Genomic DNA, 26,637 nt, shown 5'->3' on the forward strand with positions numbered 1-26,637 from the left:
CCAGGAAGTGTGCTGAGAGGGAAAGGAGTGGGAAGGCGGTGCCCCGGGGCCCGAGACGCCCCGAAACTGCAGGGACCGGGTGGCGGCGGGGGTCGGCCACCTGCAGGGCGCCGCCGGCCGGAGCTCTCGCAGCCACCGCGTCCGCGGCTCGGCCGGCCCCCGGGAGCCCAGGGCTCCTTCCATTGTTGCCCCTTGGCTGATGCCATGTTGGAGCCAGAGCCCCCTGACCTCCGCTCTCTCGCCGCGCGTCCTACCTGCGCTCGCTGCGGGCTTCCCCGCGAGGAACCGACGTGGCGTGTGCTCGGCGACAGGGGCTGCCGGCTCCGCAGCTCCGGGCGTCCCCAACACCCGGGCGCGCCGGCCGCGCACCGCCCGCTCCCGGGCCGCTCCCCTCTCCGCGCTGCGCGCCGCGCGCGCCGGCCCTGGGGCCCCCACCCCGGGGCGGCAGGGAAGGCAGGAAAGGGCGCGGGACCGGCTCCGGAGGGGGGGCGCGGGGGAAGCCCTCCGGGCCACGAGCGTGCGCGAGCCCGCAGAGTCAGGCCACCCCGGGTGAGACAATAGCGGGAGCAGCGGGCGGGAGCGGAGAAGCCATCTCCCGGAGACCCGGCGCACTGCACGGCGACGCGATGCGCGGCCAGCCCCGGCCTGGACAGGCAGCCGCCCGGCCGCCCGCTCCAGCCCGCAGCGCCGAGTCGGCGGCGAGCGCGAGGGCGGGGCGGTCCCCGGAACCCTGACCGCCCTCCACCTCTCCCGCCCGCCTCCCGCCTCCCGCCTCCCTCCCTCTCTCCGCCGCCGCTCGCTGCCTCCCTCCCTCCTTCCCCGAGGGGGCGCGGGGGCGGGGGCGCGGGGGCGAGCGGCGCGCGGGCGTCCGATTTTGCTCGGGAGCCCGCAGCCAGCTCTGCAGCGTCCCACTCGGGTGAGGTCTCTGCAGCTGGGTCGTTACTTTTCCCCGCGGGCTCTCCTTCCTCTCTGGCCGGTCTGCAAGGATCAACACCTGGTTTCCAGCCTCCCTCCCCTGCCTTCCCCTTCAGGTATGGGGTCTCCAGGCTCCCAGCCTCACTCAGAAGCCTGGAACTCCCTAGCCAGGGTTCCCATGGAAACGTCTGCCAACCTACCCCTTTCCTGGTCTCAAGGAAATATTTGTTAAAATGCTACTATTTCAGTCCTGTTTAGGGTTTACTAGAGTTAAAAAAAAAAAAAAAAACAACAAAAAAAAACCTGGAAAGGCCTTTTTAATAAGATATGGGACCTCTAAAATTTCCTCATTAATACAAAACTGCAAAAAGCCAACACAATTCCTAGATTCGTAAAGTTAGAGAACTTGAGACTCCAAAGTTCAGTAAGAGGATATTTATTAAGTAGGGAATTTGACTAAGCAGAAGAAGTCCTACCGGGAGAAAGCAATGTAAAAAGCGAGTTCCCGATGCAGAAGGATTTCTTGGGATTTTGTTTTGTTCTTATATAAGACAAAATCTGAGTGAATGTGAGAGACCCCTAATTGCAGGCTACGTTGAGTGAGACCATAGAAGGAGAAGCCTATGACGGGGGAGACCCGAGCTTGTGTTTCTTCTCTCTATTCTTTGCCATGTGGCCTTGGGTAGTCGTGCTCCAAGCATCAGTAATAATGATCAGTTTCACTTACCACTCAGGGCTCTTGTGAAGAGCCAATGAGAGAATGTCCGTGAACCATTCCGATGACTGTAGACAGAATGCTCTGCGCACACATCATAATGGAGATGTTATCCTCAAGAGCCACAGCAGATAAAAACACGCCTCATTCACTTGTTCACAGTACAGATATTTGCGACCCTTACTGTGTGGCCGTCATCAGGCTCAGCTCAGAGGCCCAAGAGAACAGAGTGGCCTAGGGGCCATCAGTATGTCTGTTGCCAGAGTGAACATTTCTCAAGTGGGGAGCTAACAAGAAATAAGCCTGGCTCTCTGGTTGAACATCCTATCAAAGGCTCTATAATGCCCTTTGGTAGGGAGAAAAAATTTCCTTAGAAACCAGCGCATGCCAAGTTTAGATTTGGTCCTGTGGGTGACAGAGAACCCAGGGTGTAGACAAGTGGAGCTGGGAATGATCGGAAAACCTTCTGGCATATTACATAGGAGGATTTGGAAGATGCGCTCTGTGCCTTCCCTTTGTCTCTGCAGACTCAGTGTTCACCGTGGGCTTCCTAGTAGAGGGTAACCCCTGGGAGCCCTGGCAGAGGATTGGAAGGAAGGAGGTTAAATAGGTCTGGGTATTTGCTTCTCAGCAAATACTCTCTTTGGAGTCCCTGTGGGCTGGCCGCCACCTTCAACCCAAGTTCACAGCTCCCTCTGGGTGGTTCCCTCTCCTTCCCCGGGCTTTCTCAATGCAGACTATCTCAATTGGCTTCTCAGACCTGGGAGTGGAAATTCGCTTTCCTGCTGGCCCCAGTGTGCGGCTCACTATTCCTGTGGATTGCCTTCACCCTGCTGACCCTTTGTAAATTATCTCTTCAAACTGGTGTGTGCCATTTGTTTCCTGCCACATTAGGAGTATGGGCCGAGAGCTCACAGAGGCCATGACTTCATTCAGAGTGCAAGACCAGAGAATCTCAAGATGGGGCCAGGGCTGTAGCAGTGAGGAGAAAAAGGAAAGGAAAGATACAAGTAATGATTAGAAAGTCAAATCAAGGGGCACCTGGATGGCTCAGTGCGTTAAGCCTCTGCCTTTAGCTCAGGTCCTGATCTCAGGCTCAGGGTCCTTGGATCAAGCCCCGAATCACATCAGGCTCTCTGCTCAGCGGGGAGCCTTCTTCTCCCTCTCTCTCTGCCTGCCCCTCTACCTACTTGTGATCTCTCTCTCTCTGTGTCAAATAAATAATTAAAATCTTAAAAAAAAAGTCAAATCAATAATTGATAATATATTGAGTGTAGGGAGTGGGGGGAAGGATCTAGAATCACTGTCCGCTTGATGCCTTAGGAATTAGTGGCAGGTCATGCCATGTACCAGGTGGGGGACTATGGTAAGACAGGGCCCAGGTGTTGGGGGAGCAAACATGAATTTCAGTTTGGGCATGTTGGGGTGAGGATGTCTAAAAACTAAAGTCAAAGCAGAGGTGTGGACAAGTGAGGGCAATTTTGGACTCCTCAGATTATGGATAGTCAGTGAAACTGTGGGCATGCATGAGATCTCCCAAGTGGGCGTGCAGAGGAAGAGCCCTGCCAAAGAAGTTGAGAAGAAACAACCAAGTTGGTAGGGAAAAACCGAGACCAAAGAGTATCAGGACGGAGGGTGGGAGGCAGTGTCAGGAAAGTGACCGGAACACGAGTGTGGCAGGGACAACCAGGAGGGCAGGCCTGGGAAGTGCCCTTTGGATTGGCAGGAATCCACTGGAGCTTCTTTCTAGAAGCCTGGCAATTCATGGGAAGAACTATGTCAGTGGATAGGGGTTGAAGAGGGTGTAGGTTTTTGTTATGGCTTTCCTTTTTCAGATGGGAAGGAAGTGCAATGCAATCGTTGAAGGGGAAGACCAAGGAGAGAGATGATTAATGAAAACTGTCCCAGAGGATATGGGATCTGGACACACCAGAGGGAAGGGGGTGTGATTGCCTGGTACATCGTTGAGAAAGGGCAAGGAGCGGAGCAGATACTTGGGTAGACTGGCAAGCCTAGAGGTTAGGGGCTAACTGGTTGCTAGCTGACAGTCTGTAAGCAATCTCCTGAAAGAGAAGAAGTCAAGCTGGGCTTGAGGACTTAAAGTAAGTGGATAAAGTTAAAATAGACACCAAAAGAAACGAGAATGGTGGCTTCTCAGAGAGAGAGAAATGGAATTGTTAGCAGGGTAAAGGATGTGGCTGGAATCAGATACTCTGATATGTAGTGGAGAAGATATTAACATTTTCCTCGTTTTTCTTCTGCAGCACCGGGAAGCCCAGGTGTAGGATGTTGAACCAGGGCTGCAGGTGCGGTGTTGCAGAACAGGTACAGTGGGAGGATAAAGGGGAAGACGGTCCCTGATAAAAGAGGAGGGGTCCCAGGAGGGAGCTCTGCTCCAGTCTCTTCCCCAATACCCCAGCCAGAACGATCTTTCTAAAGCAGGCATCTGCTTCCCTTGCTTAATTGACATCAGCTAGCATGGAAGCTCCACAAGGGCAGGGATTCTTTGGGTCTATTTTTTTTTTCCTTTAGTTTTAGACTTCTATATTCCCAGAGCCTGGAACATGCCTGGCACATAGCACATGCTCAATAAAATTTGTCCAGTGCATGAATGGGTGAGTCCATAGAGCTCTTAGATGAAGCCCAAACTCCTTAAGAAAGTCAACAAGGCTTCTCATAATCTGGCTCTTGCTTTTCAGAGGACAGAGACTTTGTCCTGTTTTTCTTTGTATCCTCAAAACAGCACCTACCATGTACGGGGCTTTAAGAAATGTACGTTGCATGAATAATTCCCTCCCTCATTCCAATGCAAACTCTGCGTTGTTCCTGGAATACATGATTCCTGCCTTGGAGTCATTCTACAAGCTCTTCCCACTGGTTGAAAAGGGCCTCCTACCCCCCCCCCCAACCTTATCTCTGTTGCCCTGCTCTTTATGTGGCTGTCTTTCTACATGGTAGGCGGAATAATGCCCCCACCAAAGGAGGAAATGTCTGCTCCCCAATCCCTGGAAGGTGTAAATATGTTATCTTATGTGGCAAAAGGATTGTGCAGATGGGATTTAGTTAAAGATTGTGAGATTGGGAGATTAGCCTGGATTACCCACGGGAGCCCAAGCTAATCACACGGGTCCACAAAAGGGGAGCATGTTCCCCAGCTGAAATCAGAGGGCGCTGTGGTGCTGGAAGAATGGTAAGATACAACACTACTGGCTCTTAAGTCAGAGGGTTGAAGTCCTGAGCCAGGAAACATGAAGAGCTTTTAGAAACTGGAAAAGCAAGGAAACAGATCCTCCCCCAGAGCCTTCAGAAAGGACGACACGACCCTGTTGACACTTTGATTTCAGCTCAATAGGACCCATGTTAGGCTTCTGGTCTACAGAACTGTACGATAATAAACTTTTAATCTACTAAATTGTGGTTATTTGTTATAGCAGCTACAGCAGACTAATACACCCTACAATTAGCTTTCCAGGAAGCTTCCCTAGAGCACCTCCCGAAAATGTCGAAATACACCTGAGAGATGCCTGGATTGTCACACTAATCACAGATAGTCGGAATTACTTGTCCGACTTTTTCCTGAATTGGGGAGGGGACAGAAGAATGATTAGACTATAAGCTCCTTAAGGACAAGGCAATCTCTGTTGGGTTTACCCTTGAATTTCTAAAATTAATTCATTGCCTGATCCAGAGCTGGTGTTCAGTAAATATTGGTGATGAGTGAATGAATGGGGACCCGGTTATTAGGGAACAGGTAGTTGAAATGAATGAGAGGAGAAGGTGAGTAAATCTGTGCTGTGTTCTCTTGGGGCTCTGCTCTGGGTTAGGGTGTTTTTGTTTTTGTTAATTTATTTGACAGAGGGGCGCCTGGGTGGCTCAGTGGGTTAAGCCGCTGCCTTCGGCTCAGGTCATGATCCCAGCATCCTGGGATCGAGTCCCACATCGGGCTCTCTGCTCAGTGGGGAGCCTGCATCCTCCTCTTTCTCTGCCTGCCTCTCCGTCTACTTGTGATTTCTGTCTGTCAAATAAATAAATAAAATCTTAAAAAAAAAAATTTATTTGACAGAGGGAGAACACAAGCAGGGAGAGCAGCAGAGGGGGAGCAGCAGATGGGGAGCAGCAGACTCCCCACAGGAAACTGATGCGGGGTTTACCTGACTGAGCCACCCAAGTGCCCCTGGGCTAGGTAGGGTTTATCTGAGAAACAACTTTAATTGCCAAAGGCAATTACAAAAGGAATTTAATTGCAAAAAAGGAAATCGCAAAAAGCAATGTTTGTGCCATGTTCCTTTAAAAACCCTTCAGTAGACTTTCCACAAAAAGATCCAAATATTTTTGAAAGGAGAATAGATGTTGGAGATGGGGTAGGTGAGCCCTGGAAATATTTAGTGGTTGATTGACTTATTCCATCTCACTGAATCCCACTGGCTTTGACAACAGTCCTACTTCTCTCTTACACCTTTCCAATGACCCAGGATATTTGAGGGCTGCCTGGTTCAGGAAATAGTTATCCCAGTGTCTGAGCTCTTGCTGCTGTCCAAGACTGTGGGGCTGTTAGCTTCCCCGTATTCTCAGAGAGGTGAGGGGTGGGAGCACCCACCAGAAACCCAGGTTGCTCTCAGTTTGAAGTTATTAGGGCCAAATCACCAGAGATGTCTCCAAACAACTTCTCTGTACCAGGCATCTCCCCAGTGCCTTATAATGGTCTCAACTCCAAATGGTCTCAGCTATACAGTGATGATGGAAGACTGGGTCCTCGAGTAGGCAGCTACACTTAGCATTGATTTGGGAAGCCCCGGGAAAGCCTCCCCAAATTAAACCTTTCCTGCAAGGCCTAAATTGAATTTCACTAATAGAGATGTGCTATCTGGCTCTCCGTACAATTGGATCCAATTCACAACTACCATGTGCTTTCTCTGCCATGCATGCTGTGGGACCCTCAGGATGAGGAAGACAAGACCTCACCATGCATGTTGGTGCCCTCAAGTCCCTGTGAAAAGTTTCCACTCCAAGGTGTGACTGCTTAAGCTAACGGTTGCTTAAGCTGACTGTTGAGAAGACTAGGTCCAGGTAACAGATGGAGTCACTGCGAGGGGAAGGAGGTGGGAGAAGGGCATTACCTTTCCTGCTCCACAACTTTTCCCAGCTCTGACACAGAGTCAATGGTGATTTTCAAAGACAGATGAATTTGGTGAATGGGGGCATGGGGGCTAGGGCAGGGTGGGGTGGGAGAGGGTGGGCAAAAAGTATCCCTTTACAAATTAGTGGGGGAACATCGGAGGCTAATATACCATATGTTATACTAAATTGAAACAAAAAAATTTAAAAGGGATAGATTAGTGGGGGAATGATGCTTAAGAAATGTGGGGCGGGGTTCCCAATATAGAATCTATGAGTTTGGACTGCCCTCTAGCGGGAGAATTAAGTTAGACAGTCTATGGAAAGTGAGAAGCTTGAAGAAACTCTCCGGGGTTAGCGCTAAATTAGGTACAAGATTGCACTCCTTCCGGTGTGTGTAATGCAACGTGGGGTAAAGCCGATTTAGTTCCTGCTACCTCGGGTGGGACACTGCAATGTTAACAAGCCAGACCTTCGATTCAACTTTCAAACTTCGCATTGCCTATATGATATAATTTTTCCTCCTTGGCCTGAGATAAACCTGTCAGAGTCAGATGTCTCCAATCTGGCACCTCCTCTTGCTACCTCCTTCCGTTCCAGCCCTACGAGCCTGTTCACCATCCTTCAGACCCAATTTACACTCCCCACTTTCCTTCCACGATTACTGTTTTCCTTCCCACTGTGCCTAGTTTACTGCTGTAGAAATAGTAGGTACCATACATCAATAGATCAATAGACGTTTGTTGAGTTAAATCATTTCTTCGTGTTGCATTTTGAGTCTGTTCGTTCTAATCTTATTCACAGTGGGAAAAGTAATAGCGTGGGAAAACTTCCGATTTAGAAGGTATCTTACAGGTCGACCAATCAATTCCCTCATTTTATAGATGCGGAAACCCAGGCCTGCTCAGTGTCACATCATTTGCTGGTCTTCGTTCTAAAAGAATCAGACAATTGTAGGAAAGAAATCCCTCCAGCTGAGGCTGAGCTGTTTTGTTGTTCATTGTGTTCAGAAATCTCAAGTTCCCAGAAATAAAGAATGAATTCCCTTATCGGTTTTCAAAATTTCATAATCTTGTGTTCCACACCCTATGCGTCAGGGTTGATGAAACTGATTTTGGGAAAGACTAGGCTGATCTGGAGGTATTTGTTCTCAATACTCCATGTTGCTCCCGCTGGTACATACTTAATACTGTTTTAGGAGGGCACGTCTTGTCAGAAGGCGTCTGCAACTTGTCAGAAGGCGAAACTCCGATGAAAACCTAAATGAAGAGTCTGAGATCTTTTTCTCTCAATCTAAATTTGGACCCTCCCTTCCCACTGTTACTTTTATTCTCTTCTATCAGCTCCTCTATTCATGAATCAACTGCATCTTTCCTTCTTTTGTGCTGAGGAATACTAATCTAACAGCGACATCATCTAGTGAATGGAAATGTATTTTTCATTAAGGGGAAAGATACATCAATCTGGTTCTGTACGGTCACTAAAATTAAGAGGTTCTATCAGCAATGTGATAGATGGAAGACAGAAGAATTGTAATAAAAAGGTTGCAACTCTATGTCTGAAAATTTAAAGTTGGTTGCCTTGTCTTGTAAGTTGCTACTCTTTCAGTTTTGTAGATATCGGCAATTGAGCAAACATGAAATATGAGAGAACTCAAAAAAGAACACGTGTCTTAAGTAAATCGAGAAAAAGATAGGAAAGTGAATGTTTTCCCTCACTGTGCTGAAAGAATTATTTTAAAGGTATTTTGCCAGAGAAATAACTTATTAGAATTATATCAAGTAAATAGAAGAACAATTCTTTCAAAGAGTGCCCGGATAGCTCAGTCGGTAGAGCATCAGACTTTTAATCTGAGGGTCCAGGGTTCAAGTCCCTGTTCGGGCGATTGTGGCTTTTGCCCCTCATTTACATTACCAAATATTACCATACGAAATTCCTGAGGTAAGACGTACTTCTACTTCAAAATGAATTTATTTTACCATTGCTTTTAGAATATGCAAGATAAATGTGTTCTCAGGGAAGAAAAAACTGACCCTGCAAAATTACTTAATTTTTTAGCGAATATGGAGGTTTTTGTACAATAGTTTCTCATTGAGACGGAATTTGTGTTTCTCAGCTTGTTAAAAATCGAAGGGAAAAAAAAAAAGGCTAAAGTTTGAGACAAGCGCCCGAACAGGGACTTGAACCCTGGACCCTCAGATTAAAAGTCTGATGCTCTACCGACTGAGCTATCCGGGCTCTCACGAGGAAAAAGTCCAACTACAATACCTTACATAAGAATAAAGAACCTTGTGTAATCGGTTTCTCAACCTGCGTTTTGTGAAACTGTTTTAAGCCCAAGAAAGCTCCGGATTCCTACAAGAACGAGAAACAGAAGACCTCAATCAGGCACTTTTCACCAGCATTAGCAGCTACTTAGAATTGCGAGGTGTTTCTGCGCTCAATAACCATTATGACGTAGGCTTCTTTGATTTGTAACCCCTCCCCAGGATTAAGAGAACGAGAGGTGTATCACTTTCGAAGGGCTGTAGTGGCATCAGATCTATTTTACTGTTGATAATAGGGTGGATATCAGTTCTAAAACCGACCTGACAAGAGAAACGTAAATAAGAGAGTCTGGGAGAGAATATTAAATACACTGCTCAGAAGCCGCTGGGTTGAACTGCGGCGTTTGGAGTGGGAGAAAGAACCCTGCGGAGGGACAGTGTGGTTGTCCTGTAAATCCCTTAAAGGCGTCCAAGTAATTTTTAAGTGACGCAAACCCAGGAGGGAGTCCCCAGCCGGGACCCTGAGGGCCGAAGCCCTGCAAGCCAGAGAGACAGGAAAGCAGAGAGATTTCATGGATCCTAGCACGGAGGCTCTCCTCTTCCATGGCCATCGGCAATCTGAGCGCTGCCTTCTGCTACCGTGCTGGCGGTGGGACAGAAAAGAGTTTGTGTTAGCTGATGTTGCTTTCCGTTCTTTGCATCTGCTTAATTCCAGTGCTTTAGCGGTGATTGTTCTGGCCCAGAAATTTCACTTGTAGGCATCTCTCCTAAAGAAATCATCAGGGTTGTATACAAAGACTTGATTACAGGAAAGATCATCGTGGCATATTAATTGGAAAATATTGCAAATGACATAATGGCTATACAAAGTGTGATACAGCCTTCATGCACGGAATATTATGTAGCTATTAATAATCATGCTATAGGAGAATACAACTTGGGAAAATTGCAAAATATTGTTAAGTTAGGAAGTATTTCAAAGTAATTCATGTATTTCAAAAAATTCAAGTATTTCAAAAAATTCATACATGTATGTCCATTGAAAAACTGAAAGGATCACTGTATTTCTACATAAAGCCTGGGTTCTGAATTTAGGTGCGCCTGTCTGAAACCTTACCTCCAAAAAAAAAAAAAAAAAAAAAAAAAAACACCCACAACCCCCCCCCCCAAACCAACCAACCAACAAAACTTACACTATGTGTTCTTGAGCAAGCTACTTCTCTGTGTCTCCAGACAATAGAATATGTGAGAATTCCCAAGATACTTTATATAAATTGTTTGGAATGGTGTCTGACAAGAAACGAGCAATCATGAAGTCACATAAAGATGGTGGCAAAGATGTAACAAGAACAGACTACAGATTCTGCTCTTTCTAGCATTCTAACACTATCTACACTTCAACCCAACATATTTTTAATAATTATTTTCTTATCGAATTAGTTTCAGGTGCACAACATAACAATTCTGTATTTGTAATCACTATAAAATGATCACCACAGCAAGTCTAGTGAACGTGTCACCACACACAGTAACGAGGTTTTTTTTTCTTATGATGAGAACTTTCAAGATCTCTTTCAGCAACTTTCAAATATGCACTACAGCGTTATTAACTATAGTAGCCCTTTAACATATTTGACTGGATTAGGGGGAGATGTAGAGAATTTTGAAAGCTGCTATATTGAGTTAATTTCAGACAAAAAGAATCACTTTATCCCCTAAGTAAAGGGGAATTATTAAAAGTTTGGCTCATTTACGTTCCAATTTCCCCCTCAAAGGAGCACACATTAGATTTCATTCATGCTACAATAAAAGTGACAAGGACTACCACATCAAATATTCCCTGTAAGAATCACATTGCCACGATTAATCATCTGCCCAGAGCTAATGGTAAAATGGTTTCTAAAATTAACTGTGTGCAGACAGAATGCTTAGTCATAAAGTTAGGAATATTAGATGGCCTTTCCTTGGCTCAAAACTCTTTGATTCTCTCCATTACTTTACTGAGTAACACATGGAACTTTTTAGAGCAGCATTCAAAATCCTCCACAATCTGGCCCTAGCTTACTTTGCTGGCATCCCACAGGAGTCTCAATATAAATGTAATGCAAACCACAATTGTTATTTAAAATTTTCTGGTAGCCACATTAAAAAAAGTAAAAAGAAACAGATGAAATTAATTTTAATTATATATTTGATTCAACCCAATATATCCAAAATATAATCATTTTGATATGTAATCAGTATAAAACATTATTTGTTTTAAAAGATTTTACTTATTTGACAGAGAGAGAGGGAACACAAGCAGGGGGAGTGGGAGAGGGAGAAGCTGGCTTCCCACTGAGCAGGGAGCCCAATGCAGGGCTCCATCCCAGCACCCTGGGATCATGACCTGAGCTGGAGGCAGATGCTTAATGCCTGAGCCATCCAGGCACCCCTTATTATTATTATTAATGGGATAATTTACAGTATTTTTTCCTAAGTCTTTTTTCTTTTTTTTAATGGTAGCACGCTAGGACTTATTAAACTATGCCTAAGTACAGGTACTGGGGTTCATCCATGGTGCTCTTGATGTATAAAGCCTGGATGTTCTACTAATGCTTGAGCAATGATGCCAGGAAATTGACAGCTAAGTGAATGTTGTACATGAGCTCATCATCTGTCATCTTCCCGTGGCCAACGGTCACTGCCGGACACAGCACATTCTTCATCTGGAATTTGATGACTGATTTCACTTCATCCACTTTGGCCACCATGTTCTCACTGTTGGTTAGCAAGGAAGGGAACTTGCCAGGCTTCTTCAGGTCTGGACCCAGGGTTCATGGGATCTGCAAAATCAGAGAGTCAAAAAACAAAAAGCTGGCCAAAAAGGCATCATGCTTCTTGGCCAGCTTCTTGACTAATTTTTTATTCTTGTTGAGTTTCTTCAGTGCCTCAGTGTCCATGTGGGGAATATCCACAGCCTTGGACTCATCACAGGGCTACCGGTTCCTCAAAACTCATATGGAGAACTTGGGTCGGGGAGTGGACTTAAGCCTGATGGTGCCTGGAAAGCATTTGTCTTTGTAAAGGTCACCGTTCCTCAGGCTGATCTACAGATCCACCATCTCCAAAAACTTGGGCACTTGCCCTGGTTCCCATGCAGGACTTCTGCACCACCTCATACAGAGTGTCTCTGGAGACTCTGAGGTTCATGGTTCCTCCAGCTGCAGTAACTGGAAAGAAGTCCTACTAAGTTAGTCTTTGAAATCTGATGAGTATTTTACACTTAGAGCACATTTTAATTTGGACTCGTCACATTTCAAGCCCTGTGTGGCTGGTGGATATTATATTGGACAGTGGGATTCAATCCCGTGACCAATCTTTTTTTTTTTTTTTTTTAAATATTTATTTATTTGACAGACAGAGATCACAAGTAGGCAGAGAGGCAGACAGAGAGAGAGGAGGAAGCAGGCTCCCTGCTGAGCAGAGAGCCCGATGTGGGGCTCGATTCCAGGACCCTGGGATCATGACCTAAGCCGAAAGCAGAGGCTTTAACCCACTGAGCCACCCATGCGCCCCCCGTGGCCAATCTTTTACTCAGTAACCAATCCTTCGATCAAAGTAGATTCTCTTCAGTTTTGAGACTGGCTTTCTTCTAAATTCATCATCCATCCGTTTCCTCTCCTCATTTTTTGTGCCATGTTTCTTCAAACGACTTCTCCCATTTCTGCCTCTTGAAATCCTATTCATTTTTTAAGATCCTGCTCAAATGATTCCTCTTTTACAAAGCCTTCAATGATTGTGTTAAATAGGAAGGAAAGAGGAATCCAAGAGAGGCTCTTGGATTAGCAATAGGCTCACAATCAGTTTACAGATTCAGTAATAGAGTCACACATTTATTTTTCAAATTGAAAAAAATAAAATTGGATCTCCACGTTATAACATGCACAAAAATCAACTGTGAATGAGTTTAAGGCCTAAATGTTAGAAGTGAATCTTTAGAACTTTTAGGAGAGAGTATACAATAGTATTTTTATGACCTCAAAACAGGGAAGAATCTCTTAAATTTAAAAAGAAAAGGAAATGAAACATAAAATAATAATAAATATGACTTCATTTAAAAAACTCCTGTTCAAGGGCGCCTGGGTGGCTCAGTTGATTAAGCGTCTGCCTCTGGCTCAGGTCATGATCCCAGGGTCCTGGGATCAAGCCCCACATTGGGATCCCCCCTCAGCAGGAGCCTGCTTTACCCTCTCCCTCTGCTGCTCCCCCTGCTTGTGCTTTCTCTCTCTCTGTCAAATAAATAAATAAAATCTTCAAAAACAAAACAAAAAAACTCCTGTTCATGAAAAGACATTAAAAAAGTTGAAAACATGTTATAGGTTTGAAGATTTATTTGTGGTACATAGAATCAAGAAGGATTACTATCCAGATTGCATAGAGAACTCCTACAAATCAGTAAGGAAAAGACAGACCAATAGAAAAATGGGCAAAAGATATGGACAGGCAATTCACAGGTGAGTAACCATGGTCAATAGATATGCAAAAATGCATTTTTTTCATATTTTCATATAAATCAAACCACCATGAGAAATTCTCACATCTATCACATTGTTTTTTTTTTTTTTTTAATAATCTGACAATACCAAGGGTTGGCAAAGATGTGGATCTATAGAATCCTTTTTTTTTAAATTGCTGCACTTCTAGCTTATTTTTTTAATTTAAATTTTGTTAGTTAACATACATTGTAATATTGGCTTCAGGAGTAGAATTCAGTGGTCCATCATTACATACGACACCCAGTGCTCATCACAACAAGTGTTCTCTTTAACCCCTCACCATCTAGTCCTCCCCCAACCCACCTCCCTCCAACAACCCTCAGTTTGTTCTCTATCGTTAAGAGTCTCTTATGGCTTCTTAGCGAAATAAGTCAATCGGAGAAAGACAACTATCATATGATCTCCCTGATATGAGGAAGTGGAGATGCAACGTTGGGGGTTTGGCGGGTAGGAAAAGAATAAATGAAACAAGATGGGATGGGAGGGAGACAAACCATAAGAGACTCTTAATCTGGGGCCCCTGGGTGGCTCAGCTGGTTAAGGCCTCTGCCTTCAGCCCAGGTCATGATCCCAGGGTCCTGGAATCGAGCCCCACATCGGGCTCTCTGCTCAATGCAGAGCCTGCTTCTCTCTCTCTCTGCCTGCCTCTCTGCCTACTTGTGTTCTCTGTCAAATAAATAAATAAAATCTTAAAAAAAAAAAAAAGAAGAGACTCTTAATCTCACAAAACAAACTGAGGGTTGCCTGGAAGGGAGGGTTGGGAGAAGGGGGGTGGGGTTATGGACACTGGGGAGGGTATGTGCTATGGTGAGTGCTGTGAAGAGTGTAAACCTGGCGATTCACAGACTTGTACCCCTGGGGCTAATAATACATTATATGTTTATAAAAAAATAAAATTTTTAATTTAAAAAAAAAGAGTCTCTTATGGCTTGTTTCCCTCTCTCCTTTTTCTCTTTCCCTCCTTCCCATATGTTTTCTTTCTTAAATTCCACATATGAGTGAGATCATGTGGTATTTGTCTTTCTCTGACTGATTTCCCTTGGCATAATATGCTCTAGCTTCATCCACCTCATTGTAAATGTCAAGATTTCTTTTCTTTTCTTTTCTTTCTTTTTTTGGTGGCTGAATAATATTCCATCTGTGTGTGTGTGTGTGTGTGTGTGTGTGTGTGTGTGTATCTCATCTTCTTTATCTGTTCATCAGCTGATTGACACTTGGGCTCTTTTCATAATCTAGCTATTGTTGATAATGTGAGTAATAAATCTTATGCACACCCATCAGGAGCGTATACTGCTACAACCACTTTGGAGACCACTGTTTTATGATCTGATAGCACCGACAATGTGTTTGTGACCCGAGAGTTCCACTCTCTAGAGTGCACAAGTACAAGAATGTTGATGGCAGCATTGTAACAGCAAACTATTGGAAAAACCTAAGTATCTATTGAAGGAGGAGATGAATAAAAAAATGTGGTGCAGTCATTACTGTTATGCGCTGAATTGCGTCCCCCTACCTCCAGATTTCTATGTTGAAGTCTTAACCCCGAGCACCTCATAATGTGACCCTATTTGGAGACAGGTCTTTTGCAGGGGTGATTAAGGTAGAATGAAGTCATATGGGTGGGTCCTATTGGCTGGTGTCCTTATAAGAAGACATTAGGATGCAGACAACTTACAGACCAAGGGAGGAGGACAAAACAAGAAGGCAGCCACGTGCAAGCCAAGGAGAAGTATCTAAAGTAACCAAATTTGCCAACACCTTGATCTTTTCTTCTAGCACCCAGAACTGTGAGAAAACAAATTTCTATTGTTTAAGTCACCCAGTCCGTGGCATTTTGTGATGGCAGCCCTAGAAAAATCACAATTAGTATATAACAACGAAGTACACAAATCAATATATTACTATACAACATTACTAAACAATATTGAAAATTAGCTACGCATGATTTAACATTGTGGAACTTCACAATGATCAGCAAAAATGTAAGTTGCTCTAGAATACATACAGTTTGATGGCATTTATAAACATTTTAAAAGCATGAAATATTTTTAAGGAATATATACATCTAAAGAGGTTGATGGCAGGGGTAAATAGTTCAGAATTCAGAATATTCTCAGAATTCAGAATTCAGAATAGAATATTCAAAGTCAGAATAGTTCTCTTTGGAGTTGAAGGAGGGAGATGCCATAGGAGAATGGACTATGGGAAACTTTTCTGTAATAGGTAAAATACAAAGGAAATAGGTAAATAAGAAATATTTACCTACAAAGGAAGAGTGGTGGGGAAAAGGAGATTTTATTCTTCTTTATACCTTTTTCTATGCGTGAAGTAGTTCACTGTAATTTTTTAGGAAAGGCTATAGATTAATAACATTGACTTCTAGTTCCTTTAGAACTCCTAGGGGCTCTAGAAAAATCATCTGATTTAGCCATTTTATTTACCGACTGGGAAAATGAAGAACTGCATAACTTTCTGGTTTCTAGAAATAGCTAGACTAAACCCAGATTTCCTGTCTCTTTATTAAATAAACGGTTTTGAGTATAGGAAGTGGTGATCACTGAGTCAATTATGAGCTTGTTAAGCTAATTTCATTTTCTTTTTTGGTAAGTTCACTTGACAAGAAGAAATGCTCTAGTTACAGTTTATTTTCACTATAGAAATTCATTCAATGAAGTTTTGTGAAGTTCTTGGGAAAGGATAGCGAAATATTTCCAGATATTGATGACCATAGGTAGGATCATTAGTGGTTTAAGAACATTTGAAGATGAATGATTAATCATGGATCAGCATCAACCATGAGGGGAAAACTCTATTCTTAACCATATCCTATTCAACATATCAAGACTTACAATAAAGATGAATTAAATACGTTGATCAAAATGTTGCAAGAGCTAAAGTAAAAGAGCTAATCTCTCTTGACTTTCCAGGCAAGGTTAACTGCACTTACCACATTCTCTTTATCTGGACTGTCTGAATCCTCCACTAGACAGATTACAGGAGTTAATTGCTTTGGAATCTTCTAGGTTGGTGCTTGGCACAGTAGGTGTTTAACAAATATTTGTTGATCTTTACAAAATGAGTTGCCAGACAGGATCATAATTCCAAGAGTCCAGGAGACAGAAGGAAGAGACCTAAACTAACCAGATATTATTTAAAAGATACAAAGTACTGTTTGGAAATTAAAAAAAAAAACTAAAATTAATTGCAGAAAAAAGAGAGGAGAAGCAGTTGAGAGTGGTTCATCCAAAAAAGCCCCTCCCTTCTATTTTTTTGAGAGGTGGTTGCTGACTTCAAGCTCTTTCAGAGCAACTGTGAAAAAGGAATGAATTCTTCAGCTCATTTACAGAAATCTGGACCTCCCAGTTATGCGGAAGTTTAGGCCAGAAATAGAGCAAGGTGCAATGTGCCAAATAAGGGAGGTCATGGCTCCATTTTCTCTAACATGGGTCCGTACCCAGTCTGGGGAGCCACATTTTAAAAAGTTACTTGTTCAGAACATGGTGACAAGGGTGGCTTGAAGCCATGTCGATTAAGAAATAGCTGAAGGCTGTGAAGGGATTTTTAGCTTGCAGAAAAACAAGGGATAGGGTTAGGGATGGAACATGAGAACTGTCTTCAAATGACTGATGAGTAGTCATTTTATAAAGAATGACTCCTTATTCTGTTCGCCCAAGTATATAACCGAAACCAAGAGAAATTGCAAAGTAACATACTTATTCAGCTCAGAAAATCCCATAACATTTAGAATCATCCCGAAATAAATGAAGTTATTTGGGTGGGATAATTCCATTTGGCACCGGCAGAGGTGGAAGTCGGCCAACCTGAGATCATACATCAGGTTGTATGATCCAAAGAAGCCCCACCTCCCGGTTTTTTGCACTTCTTTCAGCGTTTACCACGTGTCTTGAGTTAGTCGTGTAGCTTCTAGTCCTATCTCCCCCAATTAGCGACAAACTAACATGCTGTTTGCCCTCTTCGGCCACCACTTCTGGGGAGTTAAGAGTGAATATTCCAGTCAACTGTGAGAAAAATGGTGGTGATTGGAAGAGCAAAAGGCTGTCTCTGATTATGCTATTAGGTTTCTCCCTTCCTTGATTTTTGATTTCCTAGGACACGTCTGTAAATACCATCAGACTCTGCGAGCTCCTGAAACGATTCCTCACAACTCAGTCGTCCAAGACCTGCGACTCTCTGGACTGGGCTCTACTCTATGGCAGGCAGAGCTCAGTCTTTCTAACTCTCTAGCCCTCCTGGGGAACCTCTATGGTTTCCGGAGGCCCCACCGGAAACCCTTGTATTAGACGGGTTCGGGAGGCCGGAAATTGCGCTCTCTCTACTCGCCGTTTCAAAATGCTGCTGAGGCCTTAGGGCCTGTGACTGGCGCCCCCTCCCCCCACGCGGGCTCGGCGGGGGAGCGACTCATGGAGCGGGCTTAAGGTGTGGCTCTCGGGTTTCGGCGGCCGGGTCCCCAGCGGCTGGGGGCCGGAGGTGGAGAGCGGGGAGCGGGCGGTGGCGCGGCCAGTTCGGCGGACCTCGGAGCTGGGGCGGCGGGCGGGTGGAGCTTGAAGCACGGGTGGCGGCGTTGGGACGGTCGTGCCGGGCGGAAGAAGGGCTGGTGGGGGAAGGGCTCTGCGCTGAGGCCCCGCGGAAGGTAAAAATGGAGGTGCAGTGACATGCTGGCTGCCGTTCGGCCACCGGGTTACAAACCTCGACTCGAAGTGGTCGGTGGACGATGTTTAACTGGACGCAACATTGGAAACCTACGGAGGCCCTTTGGAGGAAATAGTGGCCAGAGGGGGCTGGGGGGAAGAGGGACATTGATGTGTCTCAAGATTGGAAGCTAGTCACTCTCAGGGCTGCGCACCATCTGTGTCCGAGGCGCTCGAGTGCCAGTTTGAAGAGGGCTCATTTCGGGACCACACCCAGACCCGCCCAAGCGGAACATCCGGAGTTGGGGCTGGGGAAAATACGTACTTTACTTTACAAACGGCCGACCATCCAGTGGATCCCCCCCCACCCCCGGATTCCGATAAACCACTCTTAAAAGTGACACCTGCAGAACATGCTGTTGCTTTTCCCTGTCCTCGGGGAAGCGCTGTGTTGGTTTAGGCAGCTCCTCCACCCCGAACAGGTCACCTGTCAAAGGTACTTAGTACCTTGGGTGTTAAGTATTCCTACATCTCAGTTTAGGTTTTGTCTCCTCCCTCCTCATACCTTCCTGACACCCAAAAGATAATTCAGTTTAAAAGTATTTATTTCAGAATATTTTGTTTCACACACTACTGGTCAGGATCACAAATTTTTGTAGTTTATTAAAAAAAAAAAAGTGTGTCTGAAGTTAAAAAAGAATACAGAAGTGTGTAAAGTTTAACTGTTCATTAATCCTAACCGGTTCTCTCCTCAGGCTAGCTACTGTTAACTGCTTGATAACGTCCTTCCTGACTTTTTGCTACAGTACTCACATTTTTAAACAACAGGGGGGTCATTTTATATGCATTGTTATGCACCTTAAGTTTTTAAGATAACACCAGGGACAGCTTTCCATCAAATGTAGAGGTTATACTTTTCTTTTAAACACGTGCATAGTGTTGTTTTAGAGGATTGTGCAACAGTTTCGTTAGCCAGTTCCCCAGGATGGAGTTTTAGGTTGTTCCTGGCACATTGTTTTGCAAACTGTGCTGGAGTATACTTTTGGTACACACCGTTCCTGCGTAGGTGTGTCATAAATTTGGTAAGAACTAAACATCTGAATAGTACAGTAGTTTTTTTTTTTAAGTTTTTATTACTCTCAAATATGTAGTTGAAAGAGAATCAGACAGTAGTGTTTATTAGAGGTCTTTAGGGCTTTAAAGAGTTAGGAATGATTAATTCTGCTAAATTCTGACAAGTTTTTAATTGAATTTTTAAAAATCACAGTTGTCTTCAGAGGTAGAGATTTGCAGATGAGGTGGAGTCTGTTGGACTAAGTGTAGTGTAAAAACCACTCTTCCAGCATCACCGAGAGATGAGTGAACTGCTCTCTGATTTCAGCCTAGTAGAGGACTCAAATAAAAAATATAATGTGGTAAGTGGTAATAGAGGGGCCCTCGTGTTATCAGCTTCCCTTGGAGTGTCAGAAAGCCTCAGCCGAGGAAGTGACTTGACCTAGGTAGAAGAAGAATTTTCAATAGAAAATATATCACAGAAGAGGAAAAAGGACAGGTGCCTGATGATATCTGAAATCCAAAGGCAGTGGATTTCAAACTTTTATAAACCATGGTTTGGTTTTTTAAACCAAAACTTAAAAATAAGTTTTATATTATGACCCGGTAGATAGAGGAGGGGGAATAGTTAAGAACTCTGGCTCTGCAGCCAGAGTGGTTGGACTCTAAGACCATTTTTGGCAAGTTATCTTCCTCTCTGCCTCAGTTTCCCCTTTGAAAATGAGGACAATAGTATATCTACCTAATAGGATCTCTGTAGGGATTGAATGAGTTGTTGCCAAAATTAAAAAAAAGTGACTGCTTTAAAGAGTGCCTGATACAAAGGTGCTTAAAACCATTTTGTGTTGGCTGTTTTCAATAACAGAAACAGGCTCCACAAGAACAAAACTTACCTTTGTTATTTACTTTTATTTTCTATTCTCTTCTATTTCATTAATGGAGGGGAGCAGTTAAAGACTCACTGGGTACAACTTGTAGTTTGAAAAACTCAGTACTAAAAACACCTAGGAGGTAAGTGTTAAAAGGACTTGACCCATTGAAGAAACTGAGTTCATCATTCGTCGTGGTGGGGATTGAATGGTGGAAGTGGAAACTTGGAGAAGAGTACCACGCAGGATTGGAGACAGTAAGTTGGAGACCAGCTCATGCACACATACCAGTGAGGGGAGGAGAGTCTGTAAATGGACGTGCATCCTGAGTTAGTTCTACAGGCCCACGTGTCATAGTCCTTCACTCTTCAAATGCACTGAAAAACAGGGTAGTTTGGCCTGCCCTGGGATATCCTTACTTCTGCTGTACTGTGGAATGAAGGGGTGGAATTGGCTTCTCTTTACTTTTTTTTTTTTTTAAAGATTTTATTTATTTGAGAGAGAGTGTGCAAGAGGGAAGGGAAGAGGAAGAGGGAGAAGCAGACTCTGCACTGAGCAGGGAGCCAGAAGTGGGGCTTGATCCCAGAACCCAGGGATCCTGACCTGAGTTGAAGGCAGGTGCTTAAATGACCGAGCCACCCAGGTGCCCCATGGCTTCCCTGTCAATAAACCCATCTCTCTTGAGGAAGAGTCCTTTGGGTTATTTTATTTACTATTTTTTTAAGTTGAAATACAGTTAACACATGATGTCACGTTCGTTTTAGGTGTACCTGTACTGATTTGACAGCTCTATCCATTATGCTGTGCTTAGGCAAGTGCAGCTCTTGTCACTGCACAGCGCTAGTACAATACCACTGACTAGATTTCCTGTATTGTACCTTTTATCTTTGTGACTTACTCATTCCATAACCTGTATTCCCACTTCCCATTTTTGCCTGTCCCTCCACCTCCTCTCTGGCAACCATCAGTTTGTTCCAGGGAGAGGGTTTTTTTTTTGAAAGCAAGAAAACTGCACAAAGAACTTTCTTCCCTCATTCATTTAAAAGTAGGCAAATTCTTTTCACTTTTTTTTTTTTCTTAGAAGATTTTATTTATTTATTTGACAGACAGAGATCAGAAGTAGGCAGAGAAGCAGTCAGAGAGAGAGGGGGGAGCAGGCTCCCTGCTGAGCAGAGAGCCTGATGCTGGGCTCGATCCCAAGACTCTAGGATCATGACCTGAGCCGAAAGCAGAGGCTTTAACCCACTGAGCCACCCAGGTGCCCCTCTTTCCAGCTTTTTAAAAAGATTTTTAAATTTATTTGAGAGAGAGCAGAGCAAGAGAGCACGAGTGATGGGGAGGAGGGGCCGAGGGAGCAGCAGACTCCAGGGAGCCAGATGGCTTGAGCCCAAGACCCTGCAGATCATGACCTGAGCTGCAGGCCTACGCTTAACTGACTGAGTCACCCACATGTCCTCCTTTTCAGCTATTTATTTATCTTTGTATTTATTTATTTATTTGATAGAGACACAGCAAGGGCGGGAACACAAGCAAGGGGAGTGGGAGAGGGAGAAGCAGGCCCCTGCTCTATGTGGGACTTGATTTTAGGACCCTGTGATCATGACCCAAGCCAAAGGCAGACTCTCAAGGACTCCGCCACCCAGGCGCCCCCTTTTCAGTTTTTTATACTTATTTCTAAGGTTTATTATTAGCTGGAAAGAAACATTTCCAGAGAGCCAAAGCAGCATCAGTTAATAATGTAGATTCTTTTTTGTAACAGTATTTTCAAGAATTAATAGATAATGGAATTTTTGTGATTTTTTTTTTTTTAAGATTTTATTTATTTATTTGGCAGAGAGAGAAATCCCAAGTAGGCAGAGAGGCAGAAGGGGAAACGGGTTCCCTGATGAGCAGAGAGCCCTATGTGGGGCTCGATCCCAGGACCCCGAGATTACGAGCTGAGCTGAAGGCAGAGGCTTAACCCACTGAGTCACTCAGGCACCCCTATTTTTCTCAATTTCTTAGTGAAATATTTTAAAGCATATCACGCAGTGTCATTTTAGCTTTAAATATGTTAGAATGTATTTATCAGGTCAGGATTTTTAAAAAAATGGCCATAGTGCCTTTTTACTACAATTAACAGTTTCTTTTTTTTTTTTTTTTTAAGATTTTATTTATTATTTATTTGACAGAGAGGCAGGCAGAGAGAGAGGAAGGGAAGCAGGCTCCCTGCCAAGCAGAGAGCCGGATGCGGGGCTCGATCCCAGGACCCTGAGATCACGACCCGAGTCAAAGGCAGCGGCTTAACCCACTGAGCCACCCAGGTGCCCCTACAATTAACAGTTTCTTAATATCTACTACCTAGTACATAATTCAACATTTTATGATTGTTTAGGGAAAGGTGGCATTTACAGATAGTTTCTTTGAGTCAGGACTTGAATGGACAAGGTCTGCATGCTGTATTAAGTTTACGTTTTTTTTTAAGCCTAAATAATGGTCTCCCCACTTAACCATATCCCCTACCCTCCCTGCCCCACCATCTGAGATCTTGTAACATTTCCTACATTCTGGGTTTGGCTAATTGTTTGCTTTTGATATTATTTATTCCTTTATCCTCCGTTTTTCCTATAAGTAGGTAGGTAGTAGATGTAGAAGCGTGATTAGTTGTATTTTTTGTTGAAAATACTTCACAAGAGGTAGGTAGGAGGTTCTGGGTGCTTCCTCTTGCCTTCCATCAAGAAGTACATGATGCAAATGACCATCTTTTAGAGAGGTTTGTCAGTGGTCAAGTATTCTTGGCCTTCTCCCTGTGTTTTAAAGTTCCCCCTCCCCAAGCTTTTTCCTTAAATGGTTTATCAGCTGTTAGTGATTGTTGAGGTAATATTTAACCTGAGACTAGGTCTAGGATAATCAGTCTTTGTAGAACTCAATAGTGCTACAAATGAAGGAACAATGTGTGCAAAGGCCCTTGAAGCAGGAAGTAAATGCTGTGAGAAACTACAAGGTCAGTGTGGGGAGGAGGTGCGGGGAGCGGGGAGAACTTGAGGTGCAAGAGGAAGGTTTGGCAAGACGGGGGCTAGATTCTGTGTTTATCTTTAGAGCAGTAGCAAGCTTTCAAGCAGGGCCTGGCACTGTAGTATTGGGTTTGTTTGTTTATTTTGTTTTTTTTTTTTACTCCTAGCTGTAGTGTGGAATTTGGTTTGGAGAGAGTTAGATCAGTGAAGTGTTTATTTCAGTGATGCACAGAGGGAATAACACTTTTGGTCTGGGGAAATAGTCATGGAGATGAAAAGAAGGAGTGGTTTTGAAAGATTTAGAAGTTAAAATTGAGGGGCGCCTGGGTGGCTCAGTGGGTTAAGCGTCTGCCTTTGGCTTGGGTCATGATCTCAGGGTCCTGGGATTGAACCCCGCATTGGACTGTCTGCTCAGCAGGGAGCCTGCCTCTCTGCCTACTTGTGATCTCTGTCAAATAAATAAATAAAATCTTTAAGAAAAAAAAAGTTAAAATTGATCAGGTTCGATGATGTGATAATGGGAAGAGAGAGATAAGAGGACTCTTTCAGGTTTTATTAATTTGTTTATTTTGGGGACACCTGCATGGCTCAGTTGGTTAAGTGTCTGCCTTTGGCTCGGGTCATGATCCCAGGATCCCTCGATCAAGTCCCGCATTAGGTTCCCTACTTGGTGGGAAGCCTGTCCCTCTGCCTGCTGCTTCCCAGGCTTGCGTGCGTGCTCTCTCTCTCTGACAAATAAATAAATAAAACCTATTTATCTGTGTAGAGAGAGCACATGCATGGGGTTGAGGGGGTGAGGTGGAGGTAGAGGGAGAAGGAATCCCAAGCAGGCTCCCTGCCCATTGTGGAGCCTGACACAGAGCTCAATCTTCCAACCCTGAGATACGACTTGAGCTGAAATTAAGAGATGCTTAACCGACTGAGCCAGCCAGGTGCCCCCTATTTTCTGGTTTGAGCAACTGAATGTAACTGCTCACGGGTAGCATAGTGGGAAAGAATAGCTTTAGACTCAAGCAAGTTATCTGACTTCTTTTAGGCTCCGTTTCCTCTTTTAAGGAGCAAATAACAATACTTAAACCTTCTGTAATCTTTTGATTACAACTCCCAATTGGGAAAGGGACAAGATCTTGCTTTGGATTCAGAGCTTGTCAGCTGACTTCATTTCTCACATTTGCCGTGAACAGTGCCTTTGCTCATGTCTTCCCCTCCCATTCTTTCCACTATTCTCTCATTTTAAAATCCTTCCATATTGTCTCCATTCCCTCTCATTCCCCCGCTTGCAGCCGGACTAATTTGTCCTGCTCTTAACTTCCATTGCTTCTAAAGCAGTGGGTTTTTTGTTCTGTTTTGTTTTTTAATGGCACAATTTTCTACCAGGTGTTAAAGCAAAGTAGGAAAACCTTATTGATGTTTAAATTCTTCAGACCTGCCCAGGAGTCCATTTCTGTTCCTACCGAGAGGCTTAATTAGCATGACTGCCGGCTCCCAGAATCATCCCTATAGGAATGGTAATAGGAAAATGCTGTGAGAAACAGACTGGTGATGTGGGCTGTTTTGAACTGTGTGTGTGTTTGTGTATGGGGAGGCGGCTTTGGTCTGGGACAGGAGAATAAAACCATGGGGGAAGGACTGTTGGAATACTGCTCTAGTTTCTTCCTTGCCTCAATACGTTGGAATTTCCTTTTTCTACGCTTGCGACCCAGAGCTAACCTTAGTCCAGCTCTCAGTGAATCAGGGCATTACAGAAGCATATACTTGTGAGCAGCTGATGAAAAACAGGCGAAGACTGACCTTAGACAGCACTTCTCTTTTACCTTCTGAGTCCTTAGGTCTCCTCAAATCCTATCATAGTGCTGCTTCTCCTTGGGGAACAAAGGATAAGTCTTTGATCTGGGTAGTGAGTGAATGGGGTGAAGAGTGAGTATGGTTTTCTGGTGCTTGGGTCTTTCTACTTTTGTACTTCGTATTTCTTTCTTTTTTTTTTTTTTAAACTTTATTTTAATTTTTTTATTTTTGAGTAATTTTCACACCTATGGGGCCTGAATTTAACCCCGAGGTCAAGAGTTGCACTCTCTTCTGGCTGAGCCCTACTACCCTACTACTTATTTTCTACCTACAGTTTGCTGCAGCTATTAGGGGCTGGAATCTGGCCTTGCCCCATATTCTTTGCCTTTCAGAGTGTCTCCTGCCCTCTAGGGAAGAATAACAAAGACAGTTGAGAACAGGTATTTCAGAAGAAGAATAATGTATAAGTTTCATTGGAACAGAAATAATAGAAGAGATGGACATCGAGTTTAAAGTTAGAATGGTAATTTTTTTTTTTTTTTTTTAAGATTTGTGTTTATTTATTTGACAGATCACAAGCAGGCAGAGAGGCAGGCACAGAGAGAAGGAGGGGAAGTAGGCTCCTTGCTGAGCAGAGAGCCTGATGTGGGACTCGATCCCAGGACCCTGGGATCATGACCTGAGCTGAAGGCAGAGGCTTTAACCCACTGAGTCACCCAGGTGCCCCTAGAATGGTAATTATCTTAGAAGGAATGGGGAACATCTTAAGAACTTGAAATAAGAATAAGCAGGGGCTGAGAGAACCAGTCCAAAATACTAGGGTTGAAAAATGTAATGGTTGAAATAACAGAATGGATACAATTGAAGAATGAATTAGAACTCTAGATTGAGAAAATCTCCCAGAACTAAAAAAAAAAGATTAAAAGAAAATCTCAGAGAAAAACTGAAAGTTAAGGATAATAGATGTAGAGGTACTCAAGTCTACATAATAGGAATCTTTCTGTTAAAATTCATTTTTTAAAGATTTTGTTTTTAAGTAATCTACATTCTATGTGGGGCTTGAACTCACTACCCTGAGATGAGAAATTGCATGCTCTACCAACCAGCCAGCCAGGCGCCCCTAAATAATAGGAATCATTTTATTTTTTGAAGGTTTTATTTATTGATTTGACAGAGGGGGACATAGCAAGAGGGGGAACACAAGCAGTGGGAGAGGGAGGAGCAGGCCTCCTGCCGAGCAAGGAGCCTGAAGTGGGGCTGGATCCCAGGACCCTTTCAGGCAGGCACCTAGAGAATGAGCCACCCAGGCGCCCCAGGAATCTTAAATAAAAATGAAAAGGTGGGGGTGCCTGACTGGCTCAGTTGGTGGAACATGTGACTCTTCATCTCCTGATCATGAGCTCAAGCCCCATTATTGGCCGTGGAGCCCGTATTTAGGGGGGAAAAAAAAGGATATGCTTGAAATAATGGGAAAAAGAGTTCTCTTTTAGAATTAAAAAAAGGGGGTGCTTGGGTGGCTTGGTTGGTTAAATATCTGAGTCTTGATTTCGGCTCAGGTGGTGATCTCAGGCTTGTGAGATTGAGCCCTGTGCTGGATGGGGAGTCTGAGATTTTCTCTTCCCTCTGCCCATCCCCCACACGCTCTTATGCTTTCCTTAAAATAAATCTTAAAAAAAAAAAAAAGAAAGAAAGAAAAAATGAATGTCCTCAAAGGGAAAGTTTTCTTAGAATGCTGAAG

At 44.0% G+C, this 26,637-nt stretch overlaps 2 protein-coding genes, 2 non-coding genes and 1 pseudogene across 17 annotated transcripts in view; 2 read left to right on the forward strand and 3 right to left on the reverse strand.

Moving 5' to 3' along the window:
* Positions 1-722, reverse strand: part of PIK3C2B (phosphatidylinositol-4-phosphate 3-kinase catalytic subunit type 2 beta) — a 65,063-nt gene extending 64,341 nt beyond the window's left edge. For both annotated transcript variants that reach the window (XM_004756395.2, XM_004756396.2), the window contains exon 1: positions 255-722. The gene's annotated coding sequence lies outside the window, so the exon portion shown is untranslated. The remainder of the gene's footprint in view (positions 1-254) is intronic.
* A 7,834-nt stretch (positions 723-8,556) lies between these two features.
* TRNAK-UUU lies at positions 8,557-8,629 on the forward strand. The gene has a single exon. It is a non-coding gene; the product is annotated as a tRNA-Lys (tRNA).
* A 281-nt stretch (positions 8,630-8,910) lies between these two features.
* Positions 8,911-8,983, reverse strand: TRNAK-UUU. The gene has a single exon. It is a non-coding gene; the product is annotated as a tRNA-Lys (tRNA).
* A 2,460-nt stretch (positions 8,984-11,443) lies between these two features.
* Positions 11,444-12,359, reverse strand: LOC101673291 (annotated as a pseudogene).
* Positions 12,360-17,832: 5,473 nt separating this feature from the next.
* The window catches only part of MDM4 (MDM4 regulator of p53), a 46,289-nt gene continuing 37,484 nt past the window's right edge, over positions 17,833-26,637 (forward strand). For 3 of the 13 annotated variants that reach the window (XM_045081069.1, XM_045081068.1, XM_045081072.1), the window contains exon 1: positions 18,707-20,378. In XM_045081069.1, the coding sequence (XP_044937004.1) occupies positions 20,330-20,378 (49 nt within the window). In that variant the 5' untranslated portion in view covers positions 18,707-20,329. The other 10 variants (XR_006607053.1, XM_045081071.1, XR_006607052.1 and 7 more) reach the window with 8 other exon arrangements.

This window comes from Mustela putorius, unplaced genomic scaffold (assembly GCF_011764305.1).
Source record: "Mustela putorius furo isolate JIRA1106 unplaced genomic scaffold, ASM1176430v1.1 tig00000508_pilon_pilon_pilon, whole genome shotgun sequence".
Taxonomy (NCBI): Eukaryota; Metazoa; Chordata; class Mammalia; order Carnivora; family Mustelidae; genus Mustela; species Mustela putorius.